The sequence below is a fragment of the Acinonyx jubatus genome, chromosome F2 (assembly GCF_027475565.1).
Source record: "Acinonyx jubatus isolate Ajub_Pintada_27869175 chromosome F2, VMU_Ajub_asm_v1.0, whole genome shotgun sequence".
In the NCBI taxonomy this organism is placed as follows: domain Eukaryota; kingdom Metazoa; phylum Chordata; class Mammalia; order Carnivora; family Felidae; genus Acinonyx; species Acinonyx jubatus.
The window spans coordinates 15,890,345-15,916,170 of record NC_069394.1 but is presented as its reverse complement, the minus strand read 5'-3'; the positions used below and the strand labels follow the sequence as shown (position 1 = coordinate 15,916,170).

The window sequence follows — 25,826 nt, the reverse complement described above, 5'->3', positions numbered from 1 at the left end:
AGAGGAATGCTGTAACCTTTATCCTTTCTTATTACTTGTGAATGAGAGCTATAGCGTTCCGAGTTGGGAATGAGAACTCATGAGTCAGCAGTGTCATCTTTAATTTTTTTTAATGTTTATTCATTTCTGAAAGAGAGAGACAGAGCACAAGCAGGGGTGGGGAGGAGAGAGAGGCGGACAAAGAATCTGAAACAGGCTCCAGGCTCTGAGCTGTCAGCACAGAGCCCGACGCAGGGCTTGAACTCACGAACCGCGAGATCATGACCTGAGCCAAAATCGGACACTCAACTGACTGAGCCACCCAGGTGCCCCAGCAGCGTCATCTTTTAAAACTCAGGTTATTTAACTTAGCAGCCACAGTCACCAAGTGTCCTGATGCCATCCTATGGAACTTCACCCGATTTCTTGTGTGCATGTGTGTGTGTTTGTGTGTGTGTGTGTTGGAGGGGGGGGAGGAATAGTTTGATATTTTTAAAAAAATACTAATTAAAAAGAAGTATCTATCTATTCAAAGAATTTGACACAGTGCTAATATTCATTTGCTTAGAACTCTCTAAAAGGTAGAATTTTCCTAATAATCAAATTAGTACTGTAAAAATTAAAGTGTTCTCTCAGTTTTTGAAATGGTATACCCATACTATAAGAGCTAAAGGTGGTGACAGGATACATTTTTTTTTAATGTTAACTTATATTGAGAGAGAGAGAGAGAGAGAGAGAGAGAGAGAGAGAGAGAGAAGAGAGAATCCCAAGCAGGTTCTGTGCTGTCAGTGCAGAGCCCGATGTAGGGCTCTAACTCCAGAACCATGAGATCAAGACCTGAGCCAAAATCAAGAGCTGGATACTTAACCAACTGAGGCACCCAGGTGCCCCAGGATACATGTGTTTCTGATGATCACTTAATTCTAACAGATGCTAAATTACATTATAAAATTAAGAGTTGCATTTTTGACAAACCTGATAATTCAGATAGGTCTTAAAAATTTTTTTCAAAGAGATTTTGCCATTTACCATGTTTCTGATCACATGGAAGAACTATCCAAGCATGAGGTCTGTATCACTTAAATAGCTGTGAACAGAATTTTGATATTTTACTTCATTAACTTGCTAATATTACTTGCTGACAATACATATCCCAAAATGCCAAGTGTGGCCTGAGCTCTTTCTCTTCTATTCTGTAGTACCTTAACCAAAATTTAATTTTTTTAAAAAAACTTAAGAGTAACAAAAATGAAACGTTACCTTTTTAACACCAATCTGGACAGCTCTTTCTATTACATCTTGTAAGTCGTCTATAAAAGGAAAAACCCCACATTAAGAAAAGCTAGTAAAATTTTTTTTCACTTAATTATCTCTTCTTGAAAGAAAAACACATAGAAACAATCATATTTACCAAATCAATACCATTTGATGAGTACTTATGATAACAATCAGAGATAACCTTAAAAAAAACAAAAAAAGGAAACCTATATCAGTCAAACTAGGTGACTAGTTATCCATTTAATTGTATTTTATTCTGTTGACCAAAAGGGAGAAAAGTAACAAAAATCAGGAAGTTCAAATGAAAGGTGAATTTGCTCACTACAACTTAAATCAGTTGCCTTAAAATTGAAACTTGTTGGTATTGTATTTTTTTTAATAAAAATAAAAGTCATTAAGATTGCTTATTTTTACTAGGGTTTTTCAGAGTGTATCTGTAATGCTTCCCAAAACATGATAAAACTTCTCTTTGTAAATTTCAGTTAATACCGTATTATTATAATTCCATTCCCATTGAGGAAGGATAATTTTTATTTTCACTGACAGTTTTTTTCTTTTTCCCAAAATTTCTTGTTAAGTAACAATAAGCTTTCTGGGGAGATCAATTGAAGGCTAAGCTTTAAGAGGCCTGAGGTAAATGGACAGCAATATTAAAAAATGACATAAATCCATGTATTAATTTCAGATTTAAGTATCACAGTAAATTTGGTTAGAATTATCATTACTTCTAGAAGCTATAAAATTTCTTTTAGACAAAAAATATCAACTTAGTGAACTTACACTAAGACATCCAGTTTTGCTAAATATTGTAAACCAGAGGGATACTGATAAGAATAAAACTTATTTCATAAAAACACACAAACATACATACACATAGAGTCATAAAGCATGAAATCCATTAAGTGCTACAAAGGCAAGAAAATCAATATAATTACATACTCTAAGATGTAGTACCTAACATTTGATAAACATAAAAACATTATCTAAACTTCTAAATGAAGTAGAAAAGGTATGTTTTGAGGTAAGGCTTATGAAAGCTAATGTTTAACTTTCTTGTAGGTGACATCTAACGTTCTCTGTATTCAGAGCAGCTTTCGCTCATTACCACCTAGAAGCATAGTAAAATTATCTTGACGTAATTGCTGAAATGTGCACTTGCACTTCACCCAGGCCTCAAAACCAAATTTTCCTGTTTGCATTCACATAATAACAAGTACGGTAATTTTCTGAGACAATATTCACAAACCAGCTTATTGGAGAAATTCTTTCAAAAACTTGTTGTTGCCATCATTTCCTGCTTACTCACCTCAGCTGACAAAATATGCTTTTTAAATGAACTTGATATGATAAATATAAGCCATTTTGCTTTTGGCTAAGCTTTCCATCAACCTTTGAGAGACTCCTGTCTATTTCCACCTATCCCACAGGTATCTGGGATTTAGTAAGACTTGGATGGAAAGGGGGGAAAGGTAAGACAGGGAGGGTGGACAGCAGCATGCCTACTCCTTAATCCCATTACCTCTTTGTCACTTAGTGGAAAATGTTTTCAAAGGACTAGATACTGATGTTCAACTGCAGGTGATTTTTTAAATTATGTGCCCTACTGTTCAGATGCTTAAAAGACCAATTAAGCAATCAGCGATTGTTTGGCTTTTATGCATATCGTTAAAGTTCTTTATTCAAAATCATAAGGTTCCTCAGAGAAGACCTTGGTAACACTCTGTTATAATAGGTGCTTTATAAATGCTCATGGCCGTGGCTTGCCAATATAGCTTATAAATGTTTCACTTTGTTTATAGTTTTATCCAAGTTGCATAATAAATCCTTTAATGTTTCAGCTGTAAAGTGGATTATGCTTTCCATCATCTCCCTGAGGCAGAAAGCTTGTCTTTATTTTATCTTAACAACAGAAACATTTACCTTGATGCTTCTGAACTCCCCTATAAATTCCTCTGAACATAGGATCTGTCAAGTTGATACCAATATCTGTGGAAGGTAAAAGTAAATAATTAAGAGCTTCTATTTTAAACTTCTATGATAAATAAAAGCTGTTACTAAATTTTTCATTCAAAGTCTAAGTGCCACCACTTGTCTGTTACTGTGCTAGACACCTGGGATGCAAAGAGTAAGATATAATTCCAGCCCTCAAGAAACTCCCTGCAGAATTGGGAAGGCAGACGCATTACAGACAATTAAGAAATATTATAAGTAGACACTGGCACTGTGGGACACAGAAGAGGAACAACTACCTTAGTCTGGTAGGTGGCCTAGAAGTTTCCAGAAAGAACGGACCCCTGAACTGAATCTTAAAGGGTAAGTTAGAGTTACCCAATAGAAGAGGGGAAATGCAGACAGAGGAAGAAGGAACAATGCATTCGGGGTGTGAAATAGTGATTGTAGAGAGCTATAGACTGTTCTGGCTATTGGGAGAGAATGATAGGGAAGGGAGTAGCCAGAAAGTCCAGACTCAGCTATGTTACAGACATCTGTCTTTAAAATACCGGATGCAACAAGAAGCACAGATGGGTTTTAGGCAGAGCAGTAAGAGTTGTCTTCTGGACATCTCATTCTGGCATCTTTGCAGAAGGCAGGATTTGAAGGGGCAGATTGAATCCGTTTATCTCATTTGGAAACAGGCGAGAGCTCATTTTCACAACGAAGAGAAACTGAATTGAGGCAATGTAGGTCGAGATGCAGAGAGTGGAATGAACTACTTTTTATTCACCAAATATTATGAAGAGCATCTATCTCTGTGTCAAATACTATGTAAGGAGTTAGGGGATATAGAAATGAGTAAGACCCAACACTTGGTCCCTGCCCTCCAGGAATTCATAGTCTATATGGTAACTAATATATAATTTGTGATCCAGTAGCCTAGACTAAGCAACACAAGGCAAGAATATTTTTCTTTACTGCTGTATTCCTAGAACCTAGTATAATGGTTGGCACATAGTAGGAGCTCTATACATGTTAAGTTTGTAAATAATTATTATGTGCTTGGGAGCACAAAGAAGGCGCAATAACTGTTTTGGCAAGAAAACCTTCACAGGAGGGCTAGATCTTGAACAAAGCTAAAGCTTGCAAACTGATGAATGGAAAGGGCATTCTGCAACATGGATGTGTGGAAGAAAGAAATTCTGCATCTAGAAGAAATTCCTTGTGCCTGTAGAGCAGTGGTCCTCAGTGGAGAGCAATTTTGCAGCCCCTCTCTTCTTCTAACCTCCCTTGTTGCACAACATTTAGCAATGTCTGTATTCATTTCTAGTTGTCCCAACTGAGGGAGTGCTATTGGCAACCCAGGCTTGTGGCCACGATGCTGCTAAATATGCTACGATGATCACGATAACTTCCCAAAGAATGATCTGACACCCCCAAGTCAAGTGCTATTCTTGACAAATCCTGCTGTAGAGTATATGGGAGCCAGGGGAATAACAAGATGTGAAGTCAGACTGTGACGGCCATGGGCAATAATAATGCCTTCCTTATTTAAAATACACTCCCTTTAGCTTTCAGAACTAGGACAAGTTCACAATGATAAGGGGCAGTTGCCTACCAACAGACCCTTATGTTAGTTCTGTTTACTTTCAGCTTCCTCTGAGGATATTCTCACTCTGATCTCTGCCAACCTGGCCCTTAGTAAGCTGTGCTGCTTCAACATTAAGGCAGACCTTAGACAATGAATGGGAGTTTGGATAATCCAAGAGACGATGTGGAGACTATCCCAGGTATTTGAAAACAGCAACAAAAAAGGCAGAAAGCATCAAAGATATTTCAGCAACAGTATACATGTCAATACAGGGTAGGAGATGAATTCGGACCTGGTACCCTTTAAAAGGACCATGGACACACACACATTGAATACTACAAATTCAATATAGGTGTGCAGTGGGATGGCTCAGATCACAAGAATTCAGCAACTAGTTTTTTTTCAATTAAGGAAAGGAAATTAGATAGGGAACGGTGCAGACTGAGAAGGGGAACCCAGGAGAGAGGGGAGGTCTTTCTGCCTAGAATAATCCTTCACAGGGGTCCGTCTACAATCACCCACCATGGATGATGGTTAGGAGCACAGATTCAGTCTGCATCATTTCTACCCATTTCTCCTTTGCACAGCTAAGAGATTAGTATTTTTCCAAAGCAATCTTTTACTACAACACAAAGTGAAAAACAAAGGAAAAAAAAGCAAGCAAATTTAACAAGTAAACTTCATGATGCTCATTTTAAAAGCAACCTGGAAAAAACCAAAAAGCAACCTGAAGACTAGCTTGGAGGCTCAGTTTATGAAACCTTTCCATGTCCTTGTCTCATCCCTCACTGGACTGGATGCTAAGCTGTTCTTCAGGGCTTGACCCTGAGGCAGATATGGCTGAAGCCAATTCCAGGTGATACCACTACCTCTGAGAACCTACTTCTTCCAGGTGTGGGTCAGTCTTTTGGGCCCTAAGTCACAGTATACTTCAAAAATCTGTATCCGGGGGGGGCTCCTGGATGGCTCAGTCGGTTGAGTGTCCTACTTCACTCAGGTCATGATCTCATAGTTCGTGAGTTCAAGCCCCACATTGGGCTCTCTGCTGTTAGCATGGAGCCTGCTTTGGATCCTGTTTCCCTCCCTCTCTGCCCCTCCCCTGCTCATGCTCTCTTGCTCTCTCTCTCTCTCTCTCTCTCAAAAACAAACAAACATTAAAAAAAAAATCTGTATTCAGCTTTGGACCCAGATGAGCCTTGGCCTTTAGAATATCCTGCACTGACTCAGTCACCAATTTCTTCCCTCTTCTGCAAGAAACCTCTTGTGACTTACAGCCTGTGGCCCTTTTCTTTCTGACAGTTTGCCTGAAGTGTCTTCCCTAGCCAGTTGTCAGAGCGGCTTTCTAGCCTTTGAATAGAATGCCTCACCTTATTCAGGTTTGGTGAAGGAGATCAGAACATACCACTCCAAAATATGTCACTTTGGCATATCAGTTATTTTAAGCTGAGTGCACTGGAGAAACAGCAGATGCGAAAAGGCTCTCTGCTCTCCCCCCGAACTAAAGATACCCTCCCATACCAAGAACAGAAGAGCACTGTCATCACTAGACTGGGAGTCAAAGACAAAATGAATCTGTATGAACAAACCCAAATAACCCTCATCAGCTTCCATTAGTTTCCCCTAGTTTCCTAGTCATTGTCCCACAACTTAGACGATTTAAGCCCTTTTTTTTTTGTCACATTGCCACTTATGCTTTAGGGCCTAACAGCTGCTTTGGGGCTTCATTCTCCTTCTGAAGACTCCCATATACACAAAAAATAAAATGTATGTGCTTTTCTCCTGTTAATGTCTTAATGTCAGTTTAATTCTTAGACCAGCTACAGAACCTAACAGGGCAACAGGAAGTTTTTCCTCCTCTACATCTACAGAGGCAAATATGTTCTTTTTCTGGACTCTGAGTCACTTCTGTCTCCTCTAAGTTCTCTCCTCTATGGGTTGGCCAATGGCCGTCCCACTCCCATCCACCCACTCACCGGCAGACACCTACAGGGTGATTAAGTAACAGGTCAACATGGAGGGATCAAAGAAAAGTTTAAATCGACAGATCACCAAAAAGTAAATCTGTAAGCAAGTTCCAAGAAATACAATAAAACGGAGGAACTGCAGTTCTGGAAAGAGAATGAGCTCTGGAGTCAGATTCCTAGGGGCGCCTGGGGTAGCTCAGTCGGGTTGAGCATCCGACTCTACTTCAGCTCAGGTCATGACACTAGTAGGGTCATGAGATCGAGCCCTGCGTTGGCTCTACTCCACTTGAGCCTGCTTGAGATTCTCTCTCCCCCTCTGCCCCTCCTCTGCTTGCTCTTCTTTCTCTAAAACAAGAAAGAATTCCTGGTATTGTGACTAATAAACTGAATGACTTTGGGCAAATCGGTAGGCCTTCTGAGCCTCAGTTTCCTCACTAGCCGAGAGGGCATAAAATTTCTCCTTCCAGGAATGAAATGTGGCTCAAACTGGAAAATAAATGTGAAAGCATTTTGCAAATTAAAATCCTTATAAAAAGGGGCACCTGGGGCGTCTGGGTGGCTCAGTCGGTTGAGCGTCCAACTTCAGCTCAGGTCATGATCTCGTGGGTCTGTGAGTTCGAGCCCCGCGTCGGGCTCTGTGCTGACAGCTCAGAGCCTGGAGCCTGTCTCGGATTCTGTGTCTCCCTCTCTCTGACCCTCCCCCGTTCATGCTCTGTCTCTCTCTGTCTCAAAAATGAATAAACGTTAAAAAAAAAAAAAATTTAAAAAGGGGCGCCTGGGTGGCTCAGTCGGCTGAGCGTCCGACTTCGGCTCAGGTCATGATCTCGCGGTCTGTGAGTTTGAGCCCCACGTCAGGCTCTGTGCTGACAGCTCAGAGCCTGGAGGAGCCTGCTTCGGATTCTGTGTCTCCTTCTCTCTCTGCCCCTCCCCCACTCATGCCATGTCTCTGTCTCTCAAAAATAAATGTTAAAAATTTTTTTTAATCCTATAAAAAGTACTTAACTATTATTACTGAGCACAGTACACCTTCTGTAACGTGCCAACAACACATGGAATTTCAGTCAACATTAGCTACACTTCCATACCACCTCAGGTGGCTAACACTCTCAATTCATTGTTAAACAGCCAATCTTTTTGTCAATCTTTTTGTACCCAACTCATGACACAATTATGAAAATAAAGCCAGTCAAATCTTACTCATTTAACAACTTGTTCAAAAAATCCTAATCCATAATAAGGGACGGTCTCTTTTCAATTAAAAAATTCCTGTCACAAGTATGTCTACTGACAACAAACTCAAAAAGGTAAACAAATACTACATGAGAAGCAGTTTCCAGCTTGAAATAGCCTGAAAAACTAAGAAAGTGAGAGACAGGGTAACAGCACAACAGGAAGAAAGACAAGGCAGAAACTGCTACTTCTGACTAGGGGGAAATTGAGGCAGTTATACAGTTAGGAGTATGTCATCTTATAAAGATTAGTAATATTTACCTTTTTTTTTATAAACTAGCTGCCTTTAAAAGCAGTACCTGCTTTATTGCTAAAAACTACTTCTGGTATTAATGAGTTTTATTTTTCAAAACAAGAGTGGAAAGCTGCTTGCAGCCCAAACAAAACCACATGTCCAAACTAATGCCTCACCGTCTGGGCTCAGTGAATCATGTCTATCACTGTCACCTATGATCGAGGGATACAAAAGGACAGCAAATAGGGCATTTAAAATAGTTTCAGATATGCTTAGCCCTCTGACAGAACTTCGACTTTACAGGAAATACAGGAAATTAGGAGACTAACCACCACCACATAGCAATCAGAGGAATCCAAAAGACAGACGTCTGTGCGGCAATCTCTTGAATTTCTGAGACAGGGCCATGAAAAAAGGGCCAGGAAAAAAGAAATGTGCTAGGTTAAGGGGTTGGCAAGCTCTCGCCCACAGACCAGCGCCTATTTTTGTTTGCCCCTGAGCTAAAAGTGGTTTTACATTTTTAAATAGCTGGGGGGAGAAAGTCAAAAGAATAAAAGTATTTTGTGATACATACAAATTATAAGAAACTCAAGTTTTAGTCTCCAAAAGTTTTACTGCAACAAAGCCACACCCATTTGTTTACATAGTGTCTATGGCTGCTTTTGAGTGACGAGATCAGAGTATTTCCAATAGAGATCATATGGTCCACAAAATAAAAAATATATACTATGTGGCCCTTTAAGGAAAAAGTTGCCCAACCTCTGTGCTAGATACAAAACTGAAGGACATCCAAATGCATGGCTCTGGATTAGATACTGTTTTGGACGTGAGCACTTTTGATCTTGGATTTCCCAGACTCCGGAACTGTGAGAAATATTTGTTTATAAGCTATCCAATCTTCGATATTCTGTTAGAACAGCCCACATGGACTAAAGCAATCGAGGACATCGCCTTTTCTCTCAAGGTATACATACCAAGTAGGTAGATTTTATGTCCCAACCAAACCTGTATACTCTTTTCCAACTACCATAACACTCTAGTCAACCGATTCCAGTCCGAATGCCACTCTGACCCCTTTCCACTCTGTTCTCCACCGGACCCAAATTTTCTTTCATTCATAAATCAGATCATGATACTCTCAATCAGACTCCTCACTCTTAGGATAAAAACTGAAGTCCTAACATGGTATGATCTTGGCTCTGCTTATCTCTTCAGCTCATTCTCTACCATCCTCCTATCCATTTAGCCCCTTCCCCATTTCTCTCTGCTCCACACCACTGGTCATTTTTCAGTTCGTCAAAAAGTACCATGTATCCTCTTGCCACAGGATATTTGCATCGGCTGTGCTGTTTCGAACCTTCTCTCTGCCTATTTTGCCTACTAACTCAGTCTTTCAGAGCTCAGCTCAAGGGTCACGTCCTCAAGGAAATCTTTTCTAACCCACCAGAGTAAGTTTTGTTCCTCACCAAACACCCAGAGAACCATGTTTCCTTTCTTCAGTGTCCCCTTCTCTGTAACTGTGGTAAAGCCATCAGTGCACTTATGAGGCTGCCTCCACCACTACACTGCGACCCGGTTTCTGACCCCCACTGATTCCTAGCATTCAGCACACTGGATGGCACAGAGACTCGGTAAATATTTTAGAATGAATGAATGACTAGGTTGCTCAAGGCAATCAAAGACGAAGAACAGGAACTAGGATCCAATCCCTAGGGAAACAGAATTTATACAAAAAAGGTGGCCAGAACTCCCAACCAGCCTGCTTCTAGGAACACAGGGCAGGATGAGAATCCTGTTGAAAGGAAACAGCTACAGATAAATCTTAGGTGCCTAAAAGCCCCCAGCTGGATGGCCCCAAGAGGTAGTTAGGTCCCTAACTACTGCCAGCTGCTCTCATCGGCTCATGGAGGGGCAGGAGGAAGGGCTAGAACAGGAATCATCTGAGGCTGTGCTTCTCAAACTGGGGGTGTTCCAGAGTTTGTAACATTTTGAGATTTCCTGGAGTATCAATTTTACTTTGGAAGATTTAGAGAACAAAATACCTTAATTTAAAGAGAGCACTACATTATTTCAAACATATACACAAAGCATCCAAAGAAATGTAAATGCGTCAAGAGTTACACCCACTCCTGTCACTGCTGGAAAATACTTCCATGTATAAATGTATTAAACAACTAGGGAAGGATATACACCAAAACCTTGGATTGTGAGTAACTTGTTCTGCAAGAGAAGCAGACATTTCTAATAAATTTTAACCTGATAAACGAGCAATGTCTTGCAATACAGGTAGTACATGACACTGAACATCATATGATCACAGCTGAACCAATGATTCTTCTCTCTCTCGATGCGGGATTGTGGGTGACCTCTCATGCTCAGATGCTCAGTCTCAGGCCACGGTGTTTGGCAGAAATCAGTGATTTTTCAGAACACTGGAAGGTGCTCACAATTGGCACTAGTGTATTTTTTGTCACTTCAAAGCATCTATGGACAGTCCTTTGGTTTTCCATACAAGAGTAAGCTTAGGAATGCTCTGCTTCATTCTAGGTCAGGCTGCCCGCAGATATAGACCCTTCCCTCTGCTGCCTTATCGCTAGTTGCATTAAACACAGTAGATGACAAGAGTTTATTAATGCCGTACTGTAGTCAGCATCCATTAGTGATCGTGAAAGTCGTCCTACACGATAACCCTCCTCTCTCGTCTCCCTCACACCAGCCACGATGGTTTCCAAAGGTAAGTGGAGGTTAATTTATTTTTCTTTATATTTTGTATTTTCTTTTTTATTTTGTACTATATTACAAATCTTCTTCTAAGTGGAACTAATCTTCTGAGTTTCCATGATTTCTTATAGAGAAATTTGCTTTGATATACAAGTGCTGTGGATTACAAGCATGTTTCTGGAATAAATTAAGCTCCCAAACCAAGGTTTTACTGTACTTAAAAACTTTAACACCAGCTATCTCAGAAAAGTCGAAATGAAGATCCTACAGGAAAAAGAATGGATTCTAATTACAACCACCTTCTTCAAGAAGTCTTTCCTAGCTTATCTGGTTAAAATTCCTTCATCGATTTTATCACCACAGTACTAAAACTACATATATTGTTTTACCCATCCCTACTTCCATTGAATGGTCACTGTACTAAGCCCCTGGGAAACAAAGAAATATTACTGATTATCTGTCTTAAAGTGTGGTCTAGTGGGAAAGGCAGACACATAAATATTATAAAATAATGTTTTAAAAGGTGTAGTTACAAAGTCTGAAAAAGGAAGCAAAAATCAACCAGGCAAGATGGTAGTCAGTAGGATATTAGAGAGAGAAGTGACTTTACGGTTCCAAACTGCCACTCTAAAACCTTGTCAGAGGCAAGAAACAGCATGTCCAAATGTTTCAAAAATAAGAGGGATAAGGCTGGAAAAGTGGACAGGACCAGAACACAAAAAGGTTTTGTATTCTATGTCAAGGTACGTCAACTCTCCGGAGGACAGTAACTGAAGGATTTGAAGCAGAAGAAAAATGTAGTTGATTTTTATACAGACCACACTGGAGACTATATGTACAATGGGTTGAAGGAGACATGACTGGAGGCAAGGATTTAGTTTTATATCACAAATAAGTCTTTTCCTTGTGTACTGCTTCATGGCTCTTGGCCCACCTCCCTCATCAATTATATCACAGATTGGAGCGGGGAGGAGGATAGACATCACACCTGGAAAATGTCTGCGACCATGGAGGGCTGTTCCCCCCAACCCCACCCCAGGCTCTCCTACACCGTTTTTAAATTTCTTTTGTGGCACTTGACACATTCTCCCCTGCAGTTGCTTTGATGGCATATAAGTCTTGACTGTACCTATCTCTTCAGTCTGAAAATTAACTGTGCCACTAGGTTTTTTCATAGTTCCACAAAGTTAGCACAAAGTCCTTGGTAAAAAATACTGCTCAAAATAACTGATTGGGGCACCTGGGTGGCTCAGTCGGTTAAGCAATCGACTCTTGGTTTCGGCTCAGGTCATCATCTCCCGGTTTGTGGGTTATAGCTCCGTGTCGGGATCTGCACTGACAGTGCGGAGCCTGCTTGGGATTCTCCCTCCCCCTCTGCTGCACCGGTGCACTCTCAAAACAAATAAACATTTTTTTGAAAAGTAGAATTGACAAATGTAGTAAAAATAAATAACTCTCAGGTCTAAATTTACAATCCTGACCTCTCACACTACATTTCCAAGTGCCCAGTGAACGTCTTCAGCTGGATGTCCTATTAAGACTCTCAAACTTAAACCTAAATCACATGGATCTCGATACATCTCCTACCCATTGCCAGACTAATCATGCTTCCGCTCATATTTAGGTACTTATCCCAGCCCTGAGTCATCTCTGACTGTTCACGCCCTCTTACCGCCATCAACACGCTGCTGCGAAACGCTGCATACGGACATCTCTTGTATTTCTCTCTCCCTTTTCACTGCCCTAGTTCAAGCTTGGAAACGTCTCCCTAGCTCTCTCCCTCCCCCACCAAACCTACAGTAGCTATCAGGATTGCCTTATTAAAAGAGAGATGTGATCATTGCCATTTTCCCACCTTCAAGTAGCTGGAAATTCCACGATGACAAGAATCATGCCCAGCTTCACTCACTGCTGTAATAACGCACAGCCCAAGGTTCCTGGTGCATAACTGACACCCCATGATTTACTTAACCCATGAAGGTTAAAAGCCTTCAGCGAAGCTCCACTCTATACACAGTAAAAGTAAAGTCAGCCAGACATTTGAGTCCCAAGTTACCCTTCCAATCCTAGCTTTCACAACGTCTCAGGTTTTCCTAGGTGCCTGGTAGTAAATACTCTTCTCCCTTTGGTTCCTGTCGCATTCTCCCTCTTGTTCTACCGATGGTGAACGGATTATTGTACTCGTCAAGTAACAGAACTTGTTCTTCTCTCCACTATTTGTGTCCTCTAGTTTTCTCCACCTGATGGTCATCCCAGCAGATAAGGGCCTTTGTGCCTTGAGTTCCTAGACCGGTGCCTGTCCCACCAGAGGCGCTCAGTAACTGGGATATGAACGCATGAATTAGTGAACGGGTCCCTTGAAGCTGTCATCCTCTCCGTCATGGAGGGGGAAGGGGCGGGAGGTGCGCATGGGAGGGAGGGGAATACAGTGAACGGCCTCTCTTTTTGTAGTTTCGCTTCCTCTTATAACTGAATAGAACACATACGTTGAAAAGAGCATAAATCGTAACTGCACAGTTTGTTAATTTTCACAAATGAGCGCACCGTGAAACCAGCACCCAGGCCGAGCACCAGAACGTTAACGGCAGTCAGAAGCCTCCCTGCGCCCTCTTCCACTGAGTGCCCTTTCAACGTTCAAAAAGCGGGAGCGCTCAAGTCCTGGTGCCTGGCCGCGGCGAGCGACGCATATAATCAGAAAAGCCCAAGAATCCCCAAGGCACTCACCCACAAACTTGAAGCGACTCATGTCTGCGGCCCGACTCCTCCCCGGCGGAAGCGGAAGTGGCGTCCGTCGTCCCGCCCTTCCGGCCGCCCCGCCCCTTGGCCCGGCCTCCCGCTTCCCGGGAGTCCCCGCGGCCGCTGGAGGAAGCGGGCGGTCATGGCGTTCTGCGCGCCGGGTGCCTACCTGACCCACCAGCAGAAGGTGTTGCGGCTTTATAAGCGGGCGCTGCGCCACCTGGAGTCGTATTGTGTCCACAGGTGGGAGAGGGGGACCTAGGGTGCGGGGAGGGGATCCCGGGGATCCTCAGGCCTCGGGGGACCGAGCGGCTCAAGGACAAGGAGGACAAAGTGGGAAGCCGGCCGTAGGCCCGAGTTCGAATCCAAGCTTGTCGCCCCTAGCTGCGAGACCTTGAAGAGTTGTTTATCTGGCTTAGGCCTCAGTTTTCTGTTCAGGAATACCGATGGAAGTCCAGCGCTTACTAAATAAGAGCTTTCTTCGTGACCTTCTTGTTCTTAATATAAGCAACAGTAATATGTGCGTTGGTTTTTAGTTCTCAGAACAACTCTAGGAGTCAGGGATTATTTAGCCTTATTTTGCAGGTAAGGAAATAGGCAGGGAGAGTAATTTGCCAAGTCCCTCCAGCTGGTGGCTGGGCCAGGATTAAAACTCAGGTGCCTAACCCTAAAGCATCATCAGTCTCTCACCCCTCGAGTCAGCTTTCCTCTTCAGCTTCATCCAGCCCTTTCCAGTATTTTCACATTGACATAATTCTTTACTAGCCATGTAATTCTCTTCTTTCTTCTCTCTCGCCATCCGAGAGTAGTCTTAGGACATAGTCTTCAGACATACAGATTTTCATGACCTGGATGCAGTGCATGGTGGGGTGGCAACCCAAGATGTGTAGATGCCAGGCCTCATCAGAATCCTAAAGCCTAGTCCCAGGAGAAGAGCTTCTGGGAAAAAGCTCTAAATGATGGGAAACCAAGTAGGTCTGGAAAAGTTGGGGAGGATATCCTTGAAGCCCAGATCGCCCATTTGTGATTATTGGAAAGCCATTGACCTGCTTCTCTTTGCTAGACAGAAAGATGGCCAGGCTCAGTGTTGTGGAATTGTTAGTCTCTTCCCTGATTTTCCTCATCAATTCATCTGACAAAATTTGCATTTCAGGTTCTTTGCTGGCTACTGAATAAATAAAAATTAGTAAGTCCTCTTTCTCCGCTGTAGCAGCACATGGGTTAATGCGGAAGATGGACATGTAAACAGATAACAGAGAATTACCAGTCTTACAAAGATGAAGGATTCAGGTAACACTGAATCGCATCTGGGATTTTTTTTTTTTTTAATTCGTTTATTTTTGAGAGAGAGAGAGAATCCCAAGAAGGCCCCCCACTGTTAGCACAGAGCCTGATGCGGGGCTTGAACGTAACCAGCCGCAAAATCATGACCTGAGCCAAAATCAAGAGTTGGATGCATAACCAAGTGAGCCACCTAGACTCCCCTGCATCTGGGAATATTAAAGTCCATAGTCATGGAGGAAAGAATGAAAGCATCTCCTATGATAACATTGACTCAGCGTTTTTTAAGACTTACCTCCTCTCTTAGGACTTTTCTTTCTCCTTTTGTCCTCAGTGCTCTTTGTTCTCCATGGTTGCATCCCAGGTCCTCGGTAATTGGTGTATATACTTCAGGTAGCCTCATCTAATCATCTAGGACTTGAGTTACCACCTACACTCGCTTGTCTCTATAGCTGTTTTCCAACTGTTTTGTTCTTTGAAACTCAACTTGTCTTAATGCCTTAAAACCAGACTCTCTGCTGCCTCATTCTGATCCTTTCCCCAAATTCCCTGTCTCAGCTAATGGTATTGTTAGTAATGGCATTATTCAGCCACTCAGCGTTAAGTTTTAGAATTGTTCTCAAATACTCTCTACTTACCAACTCTGCCAGTGACACATGTACTTGTGTGCTGTGTATAATTGGATACTGATTTTTGTAAATTCTCTCCACAGTGTAATAATGTTAGTAGCTGACATTATTGAGCAGAGGAGGTACCAGGCACTGTCTGAAGTGTGTTTATATGATTTGGTTTGTCAGATCTTTAGGATAACTTTAAGATCTAGGTACTGTTACTAACACTTGTAGAGGAGGAACCCATGGCCTAAAGACATTACCCCCAGGTTACATGGCGAGTAAGCTAAGATTTAGTCCCAAGCAATTTGATTTCAGCAGACACTCTCATAATTCTGTAGCATAAATGTCTCTCTCCTGTCTCCTACCATCACAGTTGCCTGCTTCACACTCTTCTCATCCATGGCTTGGATTATTGAAAGGCTTTAAATGATCTCTGCCTACCATTTCTTCTAGAACCTGACCTTAATTTGCCTACAATCCTGCAGTTAGTGTCGGAGTCAGGATTCAAACTCCTATGTCTCTGTTTCAGGCAATAGAATTGTGTAACACCTCCCTTCCTACTCATCTTTGTATCTCCAGAATTTAGCACAGTACCTTGCACAAAGTAGGCAGAAATTCAGTAAGTTGTCATTTAATGCATGTTGAATGATCCTACAGAGGCTATAGTTTTTCTCTTTTGCAAATTATCTTTTTTTGTTGTTTGAATCTGCATTTTTTTTTTTTTTGGAGGAGAAAGTGGGGAAAGTGGTTAGGTTGTATTTAATACAGTGTTTTTAATTTTTTTTTAATGTTTATTTTTGAGAGAGACAGAGTGTGAGCAGGGGAGGGGCAGAGAGAGAGGGAGACACAGAATCCGAAGCAGCTCCAGGCTCTGAGCTGTCAGCACAGAGCCCAATGCGAGGTTCAGACTTAGAGTTCAGGAGATCATGACCTGAGCTGTAGTCAGAAGCTTAACCAGCTGAGCCACCCGGATGCCCCTGATACAGTTTTTTGTTTCCCCCCCCCCCCCACTGTCGGGGGCAGGGGAACTGCGGAGGAAGCAGTCCTAACGATGTGGCTGTTCCATTGGCAGGGCCTGGGGAAGGTCCAGGTAGTCATGCTACATAACCAGAAGGGCTTAGTGGAAGTACAGCCTCTTGTCAGGCAGTAATCCTGCTCAGTTGAGTAGATAACATTTCTAATCTCCAAAACCATTTTGATTTAAGGGACAAATACCGCTACTTTGCTTGTTTGCTGAGAGCTCGGTTTGAAGAACATAAGAATGAAAAGGATATGGTGAAGGCCACCCAACTGCTGAGGGAGGCAGAGGAAGAATTCTGGCACAATCAGCACCCTCAGCCGTACGTCTTCCCCGAGTCTCCAGGAGGGACCTCCTACGAGAGATATGAGTGCTACAAGGTGGGCGAGCATCGCGGGGGCAGCCGCAGACTCTGTTCCTCCCATCCTGAACCCTTGGCCCCAAAACCACCTGCCCCAGGGAGGCCAACTTCTTTCTGACAATCGTGAATACTTTTCTGGGGTGTCTGTTTCCTCTCTCCCAGGTGACATTTAGGCTTTTCTTTCGAAATTCAGCTCCAGAGTCTTGTGGTATCTTTTTGACAAAGGAAGGGGCTAAATTACTTGGTGTATATCACCCACTTTTGCATCTTAAAGGTAACCGATTTGGGTTGTGCTCACTATTTCTGAGCAATTACAGGTAACAATTCCACGTGGCAGGAAGAGTGCAGATCAGGGAGCAGTGGTGCCGGCTCTCTTTGGACTGGCCTTGAGGTTTCTCGGCCCTGGGCTCTTTGACGCTGAGCTGCCCTCTGCTGCTCGCTGCGTTGTGCCAGAAACGGTCTGGTGTGTGCGGTGCTTCAAAATATCCCGTCAGTTTTGCCTTCTGCCTCCTGGGCAGGCCCTTTGGTTGGCACGTCAGTGCCTCCCTTGGGCCAACGCGGTGATTTCGTCTCCGGACAGGTTCCTGAGTGGTGCTTAGACGACTGGCATCCATCCGAGAAGGCGATGTATCCAGACTACTTTGCCAAGAGAGAGCAGTGGAAGAAGCTGCGGAGGGAGAGCTGGGAGCGGGAGGTGAGTCCTCCCCGCCTTTCGCCGCAGAGCTCGGCCCGCATGGGCGGCACGGGAGCACGCTCGGGTTTTGTTCCCCGTGCGCAGAGGCCCAGGTTCCGGTGATGACAGTCACCGTGGCCCCTTGCCTCCCAGATATACTTCCTAGTATATCTAGATGTTCCTAGATGTGTTAAATGTAGCACTTACAGGCTTCACGCAAACAGGTGGCGATGTGTCGCTGGTCTCTGGGTTTTCTGCTATTTTGCTTCTCCCCTCCTCTTCCTCAGTCCTTTGCCTGGCCTGCTTGCCATCCCCGCGTGTCCCTAACTTTCCTCTCCATCCGTGCCTCAGACACTTTTCACTGCGGAGGTCTGAGTTACGTTTTTAAAAGCTGAGCGTTGCCATAGTGGGAAGGGTGTGCTGGAGAGGGTGGGAGGAGAGATGGAGAGGCCGGTTGGGGGTTGCACCAGGGCGGATGCAGCGGATAGGGAAGGGGCGATTCAGGATGTCATTTGGAGGGACATGAAGGCTGACTGGATGCAGCCATGAGGGGGTGCGTGAGGGACAGGGAGGAATCGAGAATGAGTTCCAGGTTTCAAGCTTTAACACCTGGAGTTTGGTGATGATTTATTGAGCTGGAGAAGATGAGGGAAAAACAGGTGTCAGAGGGACAAGCAAGCGCTTGGTTTTCGGTTTGTTAAATTTGAGAATACTGTGAGACCCAAGTGCAGATGTCAGTAGGTGACGCAATTTGGGTGAACGAATTGCGAACTCAAAGGAAAGATTTGAGTTTGAAATAGAAATTTGTGACATATCCGTTGTTTTAAAAGCTACAGAGTGGCACCTGGATGGCTCAGTCGTTTGGGTGGCCGACTTCAGCTCAGGTCATGATCTCACGGTCTGAGTTCGAGCCCCACATCGGGCTCTGTGCTGACAGCTCAGGGCCTGGAGCCTGCTTCGAATTCTGTGTCTCCCTTTCTCTCTCTGCCCCTCCCCAGCTTGTGCTCTCCCTTAAAAATAAATGGATAAACATTAAAAAATAAAGCCACAGAAACGTGATTCTTAAGAGAGTGGAGAGAGACAAGCAAAGTCACAGGCGCTCCCACCTGTGGAGGTCAGGAAAGGAGATGGCAGAGCCCCCTGCAGGGGAGAAGGGTGACAGCAAGTCCAGGACAAAGTGTTTCAGGAATGGCCGGTCAGCGTTGGTCACCTTTGCCGAAAGTTGCTAAAAAGTGGAATAGAGTGACGCCTGGAAATAATGACCACGGATTGTGGCCACGGGAAGGGCATTAGTGGCCTTGGCGAGAGCCTTTTTTGGAGGGATTAATGGCACTGGTGGGAGCAAGTGGAAAAGAAAGAGAAGACAGCTGTGGGGTTGGGGGCGAGGGATTCTTGAGAAGTTTCGCTGGAACTGGAGACCGAGGCATTATTTTCTTTTAAGATAAATATGGATGCATGTGTACTGATGAAGAGATGGGGTGGGAGAGAAACGGACGAGATTGAAGCGAGGTGAAAAGGTCAAGGAGGAAAGCTTTCGAGAAGAGGGATGGGATCCCAGGCATACGTGGAGGCCTTTGAAAGGAGAACAGGTTCTGCCTCCACGAGAATTGGACGAAAGATGCGTGGAAGTACATTTGGGCCAGAAGTTTTGGTGATGGGAAGAGGCTTCTCTTTTTTGCGAGGAGGAGAAGGCATGAAGTGGGCGCAGCCTGTTTGGAGAGTGTGGGAAGGATGTGGTAGCCGCGGGAGAGGAGCACGCCGGGAATAGGAAGATCGCCAGGTGGTGGTGAAGGCCCGGTTGAAGCTGGGAATGGCTCGTGGGTTGGCACCAGTTGTGCCAGCATTTTTTTCTTTCTAGCAATCCAGGCGGTCCGGTGCAGACTGGAAGTGAGTGGTTACCGTTTGTCCGGTCGAGAGTGTCCAAGACCAGAGGCTGTTCAAGTGATTGTTCCGGTGGGATCTAAGTGGGTAGAGGCGGCACGGAGACAGGAGGCTGGTGGAGAGAGAAGGGCAAGCTGGGTCAGGAGGTCTGTGAACCGGCCATCTCTTGAGTTTCAAGAGCATCTTCAAAGGGACATTTAAGCACGAGCCGGAGAGGGGCACTGTGTTTGTACAGTGGGATATCTGATTCATGATTCGAAAGTCATATGGGTGCTTGTGATAAGGTCCAGGATGTTGACGGCAGGAAGTCCTTGGCCAAGGCGGAGTGGAAAGAAAGTCATTTTGACCATGGAGGGCAGTGTTTGCTAAGGGATGTCTCCTCTTTGGGAAAGGGGGCAGGGGTGTATTTACTCATGGAGAGCAGTAGGTTCATTCTGCAGTCAGTCACCGGTGACCCCTCCATAGAAACGTTCTCCCTTTACCTCGTCCGCCTGACATGATTAAACAGCACATATGCTGGAGACGCCGGTCGCCCACAATCCAGAACTTTTTCTGAAGGAAGTTCCAGAAAATCATGGCTCTGGCGAGTGGGTCTCTTACATGTCCTCTGTCAGGACAGGGATAGTCTTGGAGGCCTCTGGAACCGGGGGGGTGACTGGACAACATCAGGCAGAATGGAGCACGTTTTCACGTGTGGTTTCACTTTATATCTTGTTCTGGTTGCTACTTGGGGGGCTTTAAAATGAACATCTCTAACATAGAAGAATTAAGGTTTCCTAATGGTGCTTTTGGAGAGCTCTTAGCTGAGACACAAAAATGTCTTTTTAGGGAGTACAGGTGGGGGACCATAACAAGAGGTAATTGTCGCAATTGTGCTTAATGAGTAAGGGACAGGGGCAGAGGGTTTCTTGGCTCTGCTGTTTTAAGAACGGGAAAACCTTTAAGGAGAATTGTTTCTCTGAGTTAAACTGTGGGTATGAAAATAAGGCAGGTATATAGAAAAAACCCTTTGCAGTAGTGAGAGCCAGAAAGCATGTAAATGTGACACAGGTTCAAAGCAGATACTTCGCATTTTCCAGTCAGTTTGAGTCTAATTGTTCCTCCCTTCCCCCTTCTAGGTCAAGCAGCTGCAGGAGGAAACCCCACTCGGCGGTCCCAACACTGAAGCCTTGCCCCCGGCCCGAAAGGAAGGCGATTTGCCCCCCCTGTGGTGGCATATTGTGACCAGGCCCCGGGAGCGGCCCATGTAGAGAGAGAGGAAGACGCCTCGCCTGTCACGCTTGCGAGTGAAATAAGTTACAGAACGGGCACACGCGTGCCGTAATAAAAATAACTCCATGTGGTGTGACTGATGTGTTCCTCTGCGCGTTAACGTGACACCAAGCGGCTGTGCCGCTGTCGTCTCCTGCCACCTGTGCCAGAAGTATGCGGAGTGTGGTCAAGTGTCCTCTGCCCCAGGGAGTCCTGTCGATAGCGCGTATCATCAGGGACAGCTGCACAGAACCAGATACAGGAGTTACTCTGAAGATGAGTCACAGACTCCAGTTGAAGGCTCAGGGGCTGCAATACGAAGTCTAGGGAAGGGGTGTGAGGATTGAGGGCTTGAGACACCATCTTTGGTTTTCTAAAGGTGCCAAGAATGAGATTTTAGGTGGTTAAAAGAAAACCTCGAAGCAGCACACACTCAAGTATGATGGAGTTTGTGGGGTTCACGCAGGATTGGAGGTTTGGGGGTTGCAGTGAAAGGGTCCAGTCTGAAACTGTGACACCTATTTTGGAGGCAGTGTTCCAGACTTGCTTCCTCTCCTGTGGCCTGGATTGTCACAGGGAAGGGGACAGCAGCACTCTTTCTTTATATGTTGGAAGAAGCGTCTCTAAAAGCTAGAGCCATTTTTAGCATCATCAGCCAACCCACCTGCTTTTAGTTTGTGATAGCTCATTAGAACTGTGTTCACATAGTTCATCGATTGAGGCAACTCGTGTTCTCGGGGGTTCACGGCCATGACAAAAAGAACGTTCTGTGGGTGTTCTGAGTAAGCCCAACCGGAGTCTCCGGGTGTCTTCTAACAGCTAAGACTTGCGACTGAGTTTTAATAAGTCTTGAAATACCGTTTTTTGTTTTCTAGTGGTTCTTTATTTATAATGTAGGCTGAAGCAATTGTTACAAGGTAGAAGGGAGACACATTACACAATTGTTATTTATACAAGTTTAGAACAAAAAACTGCACAGGGAGAGGTCAACTCTCAGTACAAACTAGCAACTAAACCACAATAATTTACCTTGAGAAACGATTTCTTTATTTTTAGCTGTGACACTGCTTTTACAATATGCAAAAACACAAACAGAACTACCCAAGGTGTTTTGTCACATTCTTTCTACATTGAATTTGGCAACATTTTATATTAAATTTATTCAGATTATACTAACGTTTAAAAACTAAACACGTGAAAAGCTGTACCAGGGTACAGTCACATCCGTTTATTTCGAAGGTTTAAAATACCACTTTTATCTATTGTAATTACCTTGCAGTGATTTCTGCTTTTGCAAAAACCATCTCAAGCATCATATGCACAATGCATCAGCTACTTTTAGTCATCAAGATTGGTGGGCTAAACCACAGGCACTACTGTTGCTTATATTCTGTAGAAGGAGCTTGTTTTTCAAAGAAAAAAAAAAGCTTAAATAGTTTCTAATAATCATGCCTTTGCTTTAAAGCCGTAACATAAAATGCCCTTGAGCAATCACAGCAGTGTTAAATGTTAATATACAGAACAGTGACTATACAGGTACGTTACTCTCACATCCAATGCACTTATGTATTAAAGCATAAGATTATGTAATTGAAGATTAGAGCCAACAGAAACCTGCAGGGTCTGGGGGACCCACCAAGCTCCTGTTCGTTCAGAGGAACGGACCCAATTGCTTAAGGGACCTGCTTGGTTTTTTCAAACCCGGCTGTCTTCTCCAAACAAGATCCCTTTTAAACCTGCAAATCTCTGTTGGCTTTAGGGAATGGGCATTAGAACAAATCGAACTTTCACTTAAAGTAAGAAAAGACATAAATCCATTCCAAAAACATTACCTAGAATACAAAAAAAGGGACAGCATAGTGGCCAGATTCCCAGTGACAATAAATAAATCCTCCTCTCTTCAATGTTTGGTATGATGCCAATTCACTGCCATTTGTTGAAAAGAAGATAAGAAAAACAAGCCCCCAGATTGGTAAACACATTGGCAAGTTGCTAGATTCCAAGCTGGTTACCCTTGTTAAATCCGCTCGAGTTTTTTCAAAATATTTGGGCTTTTCAACGCGCCCAGCCTGCTGGGCACAGGTAAGTAAAAGGCATTTATTTGCTATATCTAAGAATTCCCTGCTCTCATCATTTTTAAATGTTCTTCACATTTTTAAAACTGCCTTACCCTTTTTGGACGCATTTGGATCCCATGAAAGTGGGTACAAGAGACGAGTAACTGAAGTGGGGGGTTCTAGGTCTAACCGGCGGCAGCAGCATGCACGGGATTGGAGGTGGGTGCTGTGCAGTCAAGAGGAATCGTGGGAGAAAGGAAGTCCTTAAACACCCTACAGAAACAGACACTGCAATCCAGTATGGCTTGTTCGGATGCATTTACCATGAAGATACTAGAAATTCAACCTACAAGGCTACTCTTAAATGTTAACAGGATCGGCTATGTTGACAGTGTGCCCCTCCCACGGCCCTCCCCCCAATCCCAACAGAGTCTACCATTTCCAGATTCACTTCTCTCTGAATATTGCTCATCAATTGTTACTCCTGCTTTTCTCAGCCAGAACATACTACGTTTAAGTGAAGATTTTACCCCTTTATCCATTTTGTTTGTACATTAAAATAACTTGAATTTGCTTCTAAGCCAGACTACTAACAATGCATCTACAAAAGCTTGCAGGAAAAAGAAAAGAGAGAAAAGAAAAAGCGAAGTATAGTTATCCTTTTTTCTGAAATTAACTACTTCGTGGTTCCCCTGCCCCGACCACCCCCCGCCCCATTATGCATTTAAAATTTTACAAAGACTTGTAAAAAAGTTAAATGGAATTTGGCACCTTCAGAAAAATCAAAAGGGAAACTAAGATTAAAATGTGCAGAAAGAAAACTGTCAATATTTACAAATTAAAAGATCAAAGTTATGTCAGTTACGTATGTTGCTTTTAATTCTTAGCTAAAGGTGTCGAGTACTTTCAAAAGAGCTGTATTCTGAGTTGCCTACAAAATCTTTTGTTTGATTACAGATTGGAATGGATCGAGACAAATTAGGTTTTATGAATTAAACAGTTCCTTCCCCACTGGCAGCATTTCTTGGGAGCCTAAGCGAGCCTACGAGAAGCGAGGGGCTGAGCGGTCGTTTGTGGTGGTCTTCTTCAGTTTCACGCCCCTTCGGATGGCGTTCAGCATGTCTTCCCCTTGCGGAGTATCTCTCGGGCTCAGGTCTGCAGCGTCACTCTCTGGAATCTGGCCTGGGGAAGCAGTGGCACTTGAGGGATCCCTTTCCTGGTCTTCGGCCTCGCTTTCTGGAATCGCCTGTCTGTGCTCCTCGGGGATACTGGGCTTCGGGCCTGGAAGAGGAGGGTTGACGGAGGCTTGGCCACTCCACATTGAGGAGGGCATGCTGGTGACACCCTGGGGGCCCTCACCCACAGAGGGCGACTCGGGGCTGTGCTCACCCCTCTCCTCTGGCCCATCCGGAGGTGCCGGCAGCACCCCGGGGAGGTCTGGGACGGTTGGGGTCTTGACAGGGATCACGGGTGTCTTGATGGGGATGGGACCGGCTCCGATGGTCCCCCGGCGGACAGAAGGCTTGGTGGAGGGGGTCCGTCGGATGGTTGCAACCCCTGGGGTGACCACAGCAGGTCCGAGGGTGGTGGGGAGGCCAGCAGTTGAGGCCGGGCGCTTGGCTTGGAACATCCGTCGGTAAGACTGGCTGATGTCACTGTTTCTCGGAATGGTGGATGATTTGTCAAACTCCTGCTGGTCTGCCTCCTGGTCACCGCTTACAGAGAAATAATCATAATCTGAAACTGATGACAAGGTTTGATTAGGAATCTCCAAGGCAGCAGCTTTGCTTTTTGATTCTTTTGTGCTAGAGGACAAAAGGCACGAGAGGCCAGGTGCTTTACCCACAGCCTCATCCCAAGCACCTCCCCCAATCTCCACACCGTCCTTAGAGGCCCCCAACGTCTGAGAACTGCCCCCCCAACCCCACCACCAGGCAGGGATCTTCGTCCTGCTCCCAATGTAATCCTGGGCCCTAGAACGGGGCTGGACGTCACAGGCACACACGCGATCCTGTTGAGCGGTGAAGCATGCCCGAAGGCCGGGCCACATCAGGGCTACCCACCCAGCTGCTCTGGGAGGAATAAAGGAGGTGAGCGGGAAGAGGAAAGAAACTCCACAGACCCTCCAGCCCGGAATTTGACAAGAGAAACAACCCTTAGACAGACGATCGCAGGCCTTACTCTCTCATAAGGCTGGAAAAAGAACGGAGCTACTGGCAACGAGCCCCTGAAAACAGGTACAAAGACAGGCTCCGTCCGCGAGGTGTGTGTATGTGCTCTCAACACTGGGGTCACACGGGAGGCAGAAGCACACAGAGTGAACGTCTTTGAGCGGGTTTCTGAACAGCAGCACCACCGGCACCTGGGGCCAGGCAAGAGGTTTGTTGCGGGGACAGGGGGCCGTGCTGTGCATCACACGATGTTTAGCGGCATCCCTGACCATCTACTAGATGTCAGCAGCACCCCCTCCATGGGTGACAACCAAAAATGTCTCCGGACCTTGCCCGATGTCCCCTGGACAGCAAAACGGCCTTTCACTGAGACCCACTTAGTCCTAGAAGTTCTGGCCAGTGGACCGCAAACACGTTTGCTCAACTCCCCCAGATGCGCCCTAGCCCCGGCCACCATCTTGCTGGCCTGCGTGTGCTGTGGTGAGGGAGGCGGGGTTAGTAGAAGAGTTGGCTGGAATAGGTGAAGAACTCGGGCCTTCAGAACTGAGGTTCAAGCTCCGGGGCTGCTCATCAATTGTTTGGGCGAGGTACTGAGCCTCGCTGTCCGATGCGTAAAACGAGGGCGAGAATCCGTACTACCATAAGCTTGAATGGGAAAAGAGAGCGCTTAGCACAAAGTGCTGCGACACAAATGACCTGATTGTCATTCGCGGCATCTGAGTTCACCCTGGGAGCTATCCTGCACCACGATGGTGAGACACGGGAGAAGCTGCAAAAGTCCGGTCACCGGACGTGGCAGCTACCCGCTCACTACCGGTCAGCTCTCCCGAGCATGCCCAGAGGATGGCAG

The 25,826-nt window shown here is 44.7% G+C and overlaps 3 protein-coding genes and 1 long non-coding RNA gene across 21 annotated transcripts in view; 2 read left to right on the top strand and 2 right to left on the bottom strand.

Annotated features, from left to right (window-relative positions):
• Nucleotides 1–13,751, bottom strand: part of TATDN1 (TatD DNase domain containing 1) — a 56,810-nt gene extending 43,059 nt beyond the window's left edge. For 4 of the 8 annotated variants that reach the window (XR_008292456.1, XM_027063936.2, XM_053207997.1 and 1 more), the window contains exons 1-3: nucleotides 13,658–13,735; nucleotides 3,178–3,243; nucleotides 1,240–1,289 (exon numbers count right to left, since the gene is read on the bottom strand). Coding sequence is in view for 4 of the 8 variants with exons in the window: in XM_027063936.2 (XP_026919737.1) it covers nucleotides 1,240–1,289; nucleotides 3,178–3,243; nucleotides 13,658–13,679 (138 nt within the window). In the remaining 4 variants the exon portion in view is untranslated. Of the gene's footprint in view, nucleotides 1–1,239; nucleotides 1,290–3,177; nucleotides 3,244–13,657 lie in introns of those variants that run through there. The other 4 variants (XM_015084743.3, XM_027063937.2, XM_053208000.1 and 1 more) reach the window with 4 other exon arrangements.
• On the top strand, nucleotides 735–13,424 carry LOC128312773 (uncharacterized). Its single transcript, XR_008292464.1, has 3 exons — nucleotides 735–3,515; nucleotides 4,846–4,982; nucleotides 10,760–13,424. It is a non-coding gene; the product is annotated as an uncharacterized LOC128312773 (long non-coding RNA).
• Nucleotides 13,752–13,754: 3 nt separating the features above from the next.
• NDUFB9 (NADH:ubiquinone oxidoreductase subunit B9) lies at nucleotides 13,755–20,845 on the top strand. The gene is made up of 4 exons (XM_015084744.3): nucleotides 13,755–13,912; nucleotides 16,770–16,962; nucleotides 17,524–17,637; nucleotides 20,616–20,845. The coding sequence occupies exons 1-4, from the start codon at nucleotides 13,812–13,814 to the stop codon at nucleotides 20,745–20,747; spliced, it is 540 nt and encodes a 179-aa protein (XP_014940230.1). The 5' UTR covers nucleotides 13,755–13,811; the 3' UTR covers nucleotides 20,748–20,845.
• Nucleotides 20,846–21,608: 763 nt separating this feature from the next.
• MTSS1 (MTSS I-BAR domain containing 1) overlaps nucleotides 21,609–25,826 on the bottom strand; it is a 164,113-nt gene continuing 159,895 nt past the window's right edge. For 9 of the 11 annotated variants that reach the window (XM_027063931.2, XM_027063926.2, XM_027063933.2 and 6 more), the window contains one exon: nucleotides 21,609–24,548. In XM_027063931.2, the coding sequence (XP_026919732.1) occupies nucleotides 23,848–24,548 (701 nt within the window). In that variant the 3' untranslated portion in view covers nucleotides 21,609–23,847. The remainder of the gene's footprint in view (nucleotides 24,549–25,826) is intronic. The other 2 variants (XM_027063928.2, XM_053207993.1) reach the window with 1 other exon arrangement.